The sequence below is a fragment of the Gymnogyps californianus genome, chromosome 10 (assembly GCF_018139145.2).
Source record: "Gymnogyps californianus isolate 813 chromosome 10, ASM1813914v2, whole genome shotgun sequence".
NCBI lineage: Eukaryota > Metazoa > Chordata > Aves > Accipitriformes > Cathartidae > Gymnogyps > Gymnogyps californianus.
Window position 1 is genome coordinate 12,785,022 of NC_059480.1, and position 10,115 is coordinate 12,795,136.

The 10,115-nt window shown below is 35.9% G+C and overlaps 1 protein-coding gene across 1 annotated transcript in view; it reads right to left on the reverse strand.

Moving 5' to 3' along the window:
- SLC9A9 (solute carrier family 9 member A9) overlaps window positions 1-7,959 on the reverse strand; it is a 210,229-nt gene extending 202,270 nt beyond the window's left edge. Inside the window, exon 1 of the mRNA XM_050902352.1 lies at window positions 7,785-7,959. Coding sequence (XP_050758309.1) covers window positions 7,785-7,959 — 175 coding nt within the window. The remainder of the gene's footprint in view (window positions 1-7,784) is intronic.
- Window positions 7,960-10,115: the final 2,156 nt, after the last annotated feature.

Sequence of the window (10,115 nt, forward strand, 5' to 3'; positions counted from 1 at the left end):
AAATATGACTTCTACAGCAGTCAGCCCCAGATGTCCAAAATCATGAGTCAGAGCCCAGGAAACCATTAATTAGTTAAAACAGTCAGAATTTTCATCTTATTTTTATTAGATTTCCTCTAGAAGAACCACATATTTCATTTTCAAATTCAATTTCGAATACATTAAAAATTCAACTTCATTTGATGCTTGGACAAGACTTGATGTTTCCTTCTCATTCTCTGGAATAGAAAACTTTTAGGTTTTCGTTTACATTTTTTGTTCCTATCACTCAATGTTTTGAACTATAGCCTCTGTTGCACTTCTGTTATCAGGTATTAAATAGACTTAATCAGCTCATATTTTGCAGACGTCCACCAGTGCCTGTGCAAGGACACTGGCAGAAAAAGACTATTCAAGAACAGGAATATTTGGCAACACAGTTCGCTAGAATCAGTTATCAGGTCACAAGATGGAATAGGTTTCAAATAGTCAGGAGAAAGAAGTGTTTGGTTAGACGAATGTGCCGTTACAACCTGTTCATCCATCCCATCGTCTCCTGTTTCATTTCCCTTTTCTTTCCTTCTGCATTCTCTCTGTCTGCTTACCAAATTTCCCTGTATGTCCCTCATTATCTTTCCCAGACATGATTCTTTTGTGCTTGCCCAACTTCTTGTCTTGCTGCATTTCCTGTTCTCTAACATTTACCTGTTCGTTTACAGCATCTGTCACATTAACCTAACTTTTTCTGGATAGTTTTACCTAGACCTTTGCACTATGTCTTCCAAAATTATGTAGGACAGTAATCTTTTTTCTACTATCCTTGTTTCTGTTATACTGGCAACAATGAGCATCATGCTTATTTGTACAAGTAACAGTCTTTTTGCTACATACAGAAGGCAAGACTTTAAGGAACTAGCGCTATTTTTAACTGAGAGCTCAAAAATCATGAATGAAGAGCTAAAAACATGAAAGTGATTTTAAAAATAAGAATTTAAATCCTACTATTCAGAGTTCTTCTTCTGATTTATTTGTTAGCCTTTGAAGTTTAACTGTTTACATGGCTTGTACACATAATGACTTTCAGAATGGCAACATGGAACTGTTCAAGGGAGATCAGCAGAGACCGGCTGACACTGCCTTTACTGTCTCTGTTGTACAGCCAGGTGGACTACTGTGTCCTACAACATTCTGAGATTCCTACTATGTGTGTTATATTGGCTAATACAGCATATATTTTGAACCAAATTCTGTCTGATTGTTTTAAAAATGAAAATGAATGTTCTCAATTATAGTAATGCAATTGCATTGAATTGTTCAAGGGCAAATTATTTCAACCTGTAGTGTCAAGTTTAGACTAGGAGTAGAGGACTGTTCTTATTCTGTATTCTGAGAAGATATGTTATCTTCAGTTGTAGTCTCAAACTGCCTCTATAGGAATTTTCTGGAATGGAAACAAATGCAAATATCATAGATCCTAGTCCTGCAAGACAGCTCTTGAGTATAAATAAATACATTTGCAGAAAAGGAATATTTTAAAAATATGATCACAGTAGCTGTAGAGAAATAAAGATCAACACTGACTGAGATTTACAACTGGAATTCAAGTTTGCCTTTCGGGTTTTCTTCTACCAGCTTTAGATCTTATCCTCTGATGGAGTCCAGATCCGGCTAATATACAGAGCCACACAAATAATGAAATGATAATGAAAGAACAAGGAAATTGTGAGAGTATGCAACAGCATACACATATTGGAGAAATTACATTAGAGAAGATTCTAACAATCAATATTCTCAGGGCATCAATGGGGCTTTGAGGTCCTTGCATCTCTCAAGGAAATTCTATAATGTATTAAATTTGAACAACATGTGGATGGGATCCTTAATGATGGGTTGATTCAGAATATTCTCAAATGCTCTATGGCAGGTTCAGACAAACACAATTGCTATCACTACACTATATTGCAAGAGTCAGTATAAGTGATGGGATTGTATTCTTCCTTCAGTAATAATAAATGTGCCAAAGACCCCATATAAAACCCCCAGTGAATTAAAAATCTGGGAAGAGTGTATTTAATATTTTAGTAGGTGTATCATTTATGGAATGCACTTTCTGCTTTAAATCATTATATAACATTTCTTTCATGACAAAATTCAGGAGCCCAGATCATATTCTAATAGAAATAATTCATTTTTAAATAGCTATATAATGTACTCTCCACTACTCCCCCTTCCAAACTGAAATCATGCTTTTGTAATGTATCTTCTGAAACATTCTTTATAGTTCATTTAAAGAAAAAAAAAAATTGGGAAATATCATTTGGATGTATCTACTATGAAAAAAGACTAATAATTTCTAATTTCCTTGCAATCAGTGTTTTGTGGAAGAAAAATTAAACATGAAAATTTTCTCACAAAGTTCTATGGACTTTGGTATGTAAAAACATGTATGTAAAAACATACCTTCTGTACAAATAGTTCTGATTTCATAGTGGCATGCACAGAAAGCCTGGCTTTACCATGTAAATCTAGGAATTCGGCAGTTAAAACTCCCTGAAGATGAGTCAGGAATGATGCTGCATCTGTTACCTGACATCACAAGTAGCTATTATACTAAGGTATTGGTTAGCATGAATAAAAAAGTTTCAAATAGTATTACATCAGTTAAGGATGTAGGTAATTGTAAATGTAAACTCGTATGCAAGGCTAAACTTGAGTGTACTAGCACAAAGTAGAGTATCTATCACGTATTTTAGGAGTCCAAAACCAATTATAAATGTTTTCAGCTCAGCTTCCCCTTATTTAAGACATTTTCCTTCAAAACTAGTACGAAGGCTTCATTTAATTCATGTTTTAAGCACGCTTATTTAAGTGCAGGATTGAAACAGAAAAGGGTGTTACTAATGTTACAGATTTCTTTAAAAAAGTCTCAATTGTCCTTTGAAGTAAGATCTTGCAGCAAAATCTCACTTTAACTAGAGCTCAGTCATGTTTCAACTGAAGGCAATGCAGGTTTTCCAGCTTCTTCAGTGGAAGCAGGATAAAATCCTTAATCATAGATGAGAGCATTGGAAGGGATTTCTTAAGTCACTCATGCCAAACTCCTGAGCTAAAGAGGACTATTCTTTCCCCAGGATTTTTTCTAGTCAGCTGTTAGATGCCTTCCTTAATAACGACACTCAGGGATGCAGTTTTAGCCATTACTTGATTTTCCCAAATATTTTAGAATTTCTTCCAAATTTCTTTGTTTGCCTCAAGAATGCTATTCCTTTCTTCACCTACCCACTATAAAACATCAGTTTCTGCTTTGATCATGATTTTCCTATGCTTTCCTCTGAATCTGACAATCTCTCTTCATTATGAATGTTGTAGTCAGGAAGACAATGAAGTATTCTATTTTATCGAGGGCTAGAGATTCCTCTTTCTGGGACTTGTTACATCCATTGCTGCCTTTGAGAATTAGGGGTACTCAGAACACACAATCAGAAGGAAACTACAATTATTTCACACAAGAGGCATAATGGATTTAGGAGGTGCAAGAATCATATTGCCTAATCATTAGACACCTCCACCAAAGTTGAATCAAGAACTCTGATTGTGCCTCACTTCCAAACATGCTGCATGGGATCCTCAGAAGAGGCTGAGGAAGGGCTACGGTGAATCAGCTTTCCCATTGCATGCCTGTCGAGAGCTGAACAATTGAAGGGAAGGAAAAAAAAAGAGCGGTAGACCTCCAATCCCACCCCTCCAACCCCCTCAAAACTTCAGGAAGCATCTCTAACCACTACAACACAAAGCCGTTCCTTGTGAGGGCTACAATGACTGTGTTCTGTCATTCATCCTTTTTATGTTTTCCTTCCAGCCTGATCAAGTAGTCCCACAGAGCACAACTTTGAAGGCAGGTACATCTTCAATTGGCCTCACCTCCACCCTAATGGGTATCACACATTCCCTAGGGGTGACAACTATTCAAGCTGAGAACAATTTCAACCAAAGTTGCTAATTAACCTAGCAGATAAAAGGCACAGATTGTATTGGTGGGTTGGTGTGGGGGGCTTTTTTTGTTTGTCTGTTAGGTTTTTTGTTAAAGTCTAATTCTATCTGCCTACCTGCAGGAGTGCTTTAGCCTCTTACTCAGAGGTAACTGGTGGCACCTGTATGTAGCCCTGATACCTAAATTCTGGGGAGAATGAGAAATTTGGATACTTACACTCAGTTTTTCATTGTGCTGGCTCTGGGCTATTCCCTGACTAATGTGGATGGCCATGACTTATGTATTGCATAGGGAATTTGGCACCTAATGTTTTATGACTGGGGTATCTAAAGATACCAGGCCCTGCAGGAGCTGGCTAATAGGCACTTAAGTCTTTTATTGTCTAGTTGTCTATAGTCTAGTACTAAGAGGCGATCTTCTGGGGTCTGGTGCTAAGAGAGAGGCCACCTACTCTTATCGGAGAGAAGTTTTCATTAGTGCTTGTGTAGATAATGTACCACACTAATTCTGACTATGCTGTTGTACAGAAAATTGTGCTGATAATGTATATAAAGGATGCTCTTCCCTTTCTGGGTGGCACAAAGTTACTCTTTCATATCCACCTGCCTCCTTGATATACAGAAATCAGGAATTAAGTTGAGTTTACTATTTGGGATCAAGCTACAGTGTGCAGAGAAAGTTGTTCTCTGAGATACTGGAAAACAAAGGAAGGAAGGAATGAATGAACAGGTAAGTCTGTATTCTTCTTCATTGTTTGTGAGTGGTTCTTCAGTTTGGTGTCAAAACAAACAAAACAATTTGAGTGTTTAAATACTTTCAAGCTAAATACCTTGAAATGTATGTTTATACATATATACGTACACATAATTTTTTTGTGAAATAACGTTGAATTCCTGTTGAAATAATTGTTGTGAATTAATTCTGGGTTATGCTAAATGCTTTGGGTTTTTTCTTTGCAACTGCAGAAAGATTTTTGATTGAAATACAGCTATATTTAGTGTTGAACCTATTGCTTTGATAAAAACAAATTAATACATCTCAGTTTTTAAAGTTTCTAAATGGACAGTTTTCCAGTATGGGCTTTTTTTTAGCTGGAACTATTCAGCCTAAAACTGCATTTTCCTACAAAGCTTATGCAAAAAAACCCAACCCCTAAACCACCATTTTATTTGTTCTATACTTTAAATAGAACTTTATCAGGCTGTTCCTAGTGTTCCATTTGTGGCTGTTCAGCACTTTGCAGTAACTGTAAAACTTCTTCCTGTTTTTGTATTTCTGTGGGTTTTTTTTTCCCTCGTCTTCCTCATATTTCACTTTCTCTATCCTTTCCACTGCTATACCCCTAATGGCACACGTCTTGATAAGGAATACAGACCCATCTATCATACTGTGGGACACAGTCTGCAAGCAAGTGGCCATACTCTTCTATCACTTGAAGCAAAGTTACCGGTTTCTTGTGCTGCTATTCACGTAGCTAGCAAATAGCTTAATGGGCTGGAGTAAAGCAAACTGTAGGGCAGAGACTTTTGGTTTGTACAAAGCAGGTATAAACCAGAATTGTTCTGATAATGAAGGCAAAAAATAAGTGAGGGCAGGATTTAGCTCACTGTCAGTGCTTGGTGCCATGAAGATTTTCTCCCAAAGTTGCTGCCTGTTGATCTGACATCTCTATCATGACCTCTGAAATTCCCCTTTCTTTTCATTATTGCTATTCCACAATGCTAAAGATATCTAAATCCACATCCAAAATTTCTAAGGATAAAAAGGACATCACCAGCTTTTTGGATCCTACGAATAGGCTTTTTTCCCTGTTTGAAGGCTGCCATAAATAATGCAAGACTAAACAGATAGTTTATTTACAATCATGAGGAATGTTTCCTTTGTTCATGAATGTTTTAATAATTCAAAAGCTCTGTCCTGCTGGAGCACTAATCTCTTAACTGATGAAAAGAATATCATGAGCTGGTTATCCTCATGATCTGTAGATTATGTTCTGGGTAGGCAGCAAAATAGAACCAAAAGACAGATAAAACTCAATACTGATCTATATGTGTAATGTTGTATTCCCCCATACTTAGCTTCTATTTTGATAGGCTTTTCAACAACTCTTCAACAAATGTCATCAGCCACACATGGGAAACAGCACAATAGTGTAAAGGAAGTTACTATAGAAGAGTCACCCATGTAATTAGAAAAATGTTGTAAATTACAAGTTGATCATAATGAATATATTGCACAGTGTTTCATGGTTTTCCTTTTGAGAGATGCTAATAGAAATGCAACAAGCAAATGTATTCTCAGTGGTGCTATGTAGCTTGTACCCCATAAGACTGTTAAACAACAATCTAGGTGATGTCTGACAATGAAAACCGTTGCATTTAACTAAGTATCATGTGATGTGTATTTCAGTCTCAACTGATTCAGTTGAAGCGTGTTTTCTATGTGCAACAGATTGCAAGATTAGAAAAAGGGCATATTATCAAATAAATACTTTTTCACAACTTTAAAATAAATTCAAGGCAGATGAGAATTAAGAGATCACACAGACCCAGGTGTTAGGGGCTCAGTGACTGGCTTAATACAAGAATTTCTTGTTTACTTGCTTTCCTTCAAAGTATCAAGTCACTTGTGAAGACAGTGAGCGAGCCAAGAAGATGAAATACCCTGTGTTCTTGAAATTTCATACAGTTAATTTATCTAATGAAATAGTTCGAAAGGGATACAAGGAAGACTGTGATCTTCAGCTGCAGTCCTCCTATGGAACTGAGACCATCTTAAAATGCTTGATATAGAAAGAACCAATGAAGCTTTTATCTTAAAATGTAGGGGTCAGTTGCCTTTTCTGTTGCAGGCTTGTAGTTGAACTTCCATAGAGTTTTTGTATGTGGTGTGCCATGATAAACAAAAATTCTTCAGAATATGCAATCTTAAAACCAGTCTTGGGTATTATACTGCTAGAATATATGATGTGCACAGAATGAGTCTGAGTCAAAACAGGCTGGCATTTAGATACGTAATGACTGAGCTGTTGATTTATATCTTCCATTTTGACAGTGTTACCCTCCTATATGTGTTTTATGGTAACAGAAATGGCAGTTACAGACTTCTCTCAAAGTGAAACAACAGTAAGAGAGAATGACAAGAGAAATCATTATACATGTAAATGTATACCATTAAACTAGTGAGTACTTCTTATCAGTGGACAATGCAGAAAGCTCTACATGAAAGTGATACACAATATCGCGAAACTTCATAAAAGATTAGAACTAGACAGGCAAACTGAAATTACAGTACAAAGACAGCATTCAGAGAAGACTTGAGAGAGGCATTCTTCATAGTGTGTTTTTCAAAGACACAGATTAAAACCAAAAGAAAAATCTCAAGATCATTTAAACTTTATTAGATAACATGGCTGTATCCATAAGGCTCCTTAGTCTTAACACCTTTGAATGTTATACAAAACAATTATGGAAAATAAGCAAATTAAATAATCTCTTTCACTGAGGGCATTTCATTGTTTTGAAACAGTAAACTCCCTAACTCCCAAAGTGTCATGCAGTGGCTGTCTGCCCATAGAGGAACATAACGTGCACATCGTGAGGGTAACCAGCTCATGATAGTCTCCCGCTTAACAAGTCAGCCTCTAGCTACTTAATGAGAGATGCTGTTACGTTATTATTTTACTGTGCAGTTATGGAGCTGATGACATTTCATTCAGCATGTTTTCTGAGCTTTGTCAGCACTTGATCTCAAGTGCCTGATCATAAATATGCGACTAGTCCCATGTTAAGCTGGCACTTGAATTTATACTCACCATAAAGCATAGCTCCTCCAGTTTCATGCAGAAAGCGGAATCGATGGTTTTTAAACAACCAAATTGTTAATATTGTAAGAATGAGCAGAAAGTTAAAGACTAGCAACTCCACAGCTCCCTGATGATAAAACTGATCTTCATCTTTCACTGATACGTATTTCTTCAACTTCTCCATTTCACTCCCTTTATGGAAAATATGTGCAAAACAAAAGAAGAAAAAAAAAATCACAGGAAGGAAGGTGTTATCACCTCTGGTACAAAAGGTCCAGATACTACAGAAATTCACAGCAAGCACATCTGTTTCATTTGCAGCCTCATAGTAAAGTGCCCCAGCTCAGAATTCAGCTGGATTCTGGTTACAGCTTCCTGTTTCTCTCTTAAAGCTGCCCTGTCTCATTTTTAATGTTACGGTTGCATCGCTGGACTGCGCTTGCTCCAGCTGTAGTCACACGAATCTCCTCCAAGGCTCAGGCTCTGTCAATTTCTAAAATTCTGTTGTAAAACTCAGTCTGTGTTCATAACGTTTGCTCCTATATTTTATAGCATAATCTGAATCCTAAGAATCATATTTTGTCTTGATAGTTTAAGATGGAAAAAATGACATTAAAAGAATGGCATAGCAATCTTCACTACATTTTGGATGTTTAAAAATCTTATATCTTTCCCACTTTGAAATGTAAGTGACATAGAATAAAGGTGGCACTTTACTATGGTGCAAAGACAGAAGAAGAAACAAAACAATGAATAAGGATTTCAAGATTTGGGCCCTGAACTTGTATTGATCCTGCAGGAAGACAGGTCCAGTTACCTAGAATTACAAGCACTTAAAAAACCCTATCAAACTGAATAAAATGCAGTGGAATTTACTTTCCACCATTTCTGCTGTTTGCATGTTTTCATTTACATTACTCAATTAAGCCAGGAAAATAGAAATTGTCTTACTAGTTATAGCTAATACTCATGGAAGCTTTTCTGTCTGAGCCCAAGGCTGCAATCCATGTATTATACCGGAGAATTCAAAAAATGCCTCTCATTTTCATGAGAAAAAAACCTGATTCTGCTTCTCATTAAAAAAAGGACAATCTTCTCATTTTTCTGGTCACAATCTCATAAAATTTATTTTTTAAAAACATTTTGGGCCAAACTAATCTGTACAGGATCCATTCCAAGTCAGGTATTTGTCAAAGGTGAATAAAACAGAAATACCTAGATATCCATACTCTCAGTAATTTCAGGGCTGTAGCTCATAATAGTATGAGTGTTCCTAAGGAGGCACTGTTGCTTCAATCTACAGTGTTTTAAAATAATTTCTGCTTGGTAAATGATCAATTCTGTCCTCTGTGTAAACTAATTTCATCACACTTTACAGGTTTTCATTTTTTTTCTTTCTCTTTGTATGAAAAGCAGTTTCCTTTTTTAATTAATGCTTTTTCTTTCCTTACCAGATTTTTTTTTTTTCAATCTCTATCACTGGTTTTACTCTGTCCTCTCCACTGTTTCACTTTCTCCTTTGTTTCCCTCATTTTCTCTTTCTTTTTGTAATTTTATCTGATAATTTGCAAACATAGTCACGATTATTTAAGTCAAAACTGTATTTCTGGACTGATTATCAATGGAGTCTCTTGTGAGATGAAAAGGTGGCAAAAAACCAGCTGATACTTCCCAAATTAATGAACCATGCAACTCAGTTTCAAGTAAGGATAAAACTTTGATGTTAACCTGTATTTTTTGAGAATTATTCACTACTGTATTTTGAATGACAAAATAATGTATAAGGGAATTAAGTGTAGCAATTTCATTATACAACTGATGCAACTCTCTTAAAAATGTTAGTCACATAGCCAAGGCTTATAACTTTTATAGAGAAAAATAAAAATGAAGACTTGATTTGGATATCATAGTCACAGTTTAGAAGCGACAGTGACCTTAACATTGTGAGACTGATCATCTATCGCTAATGTGGAAGTATCAAAAGCAAAACAAAAATAATTTGAAAATAACCACATTCAGTATCTATCACAATGAAAAACAAAGATTTATTTATTATGAAAACCAGAGTTCTTTGCTACTCTTGTCAAACAGGTAATTTACAGGCACTTATAATAAAATCAATGGAAAAGAAGCACAAAACAGTGAAAGGAGGTAATTTTGTATTGAGAATCTCAGTGATTAGACTTTCACCTCGGATTTGGGAGACGAGGTTCAATTCCCTTTTCTATTTGAGTTTACCTGAACCCATATTTCTCACCAGACAATAAGGAGTTCCTCAGTCTTACTGCTAAAGCAGTTGCAGTACGAAATATTTTAAATGCATAAATGTTAATTTCCCAA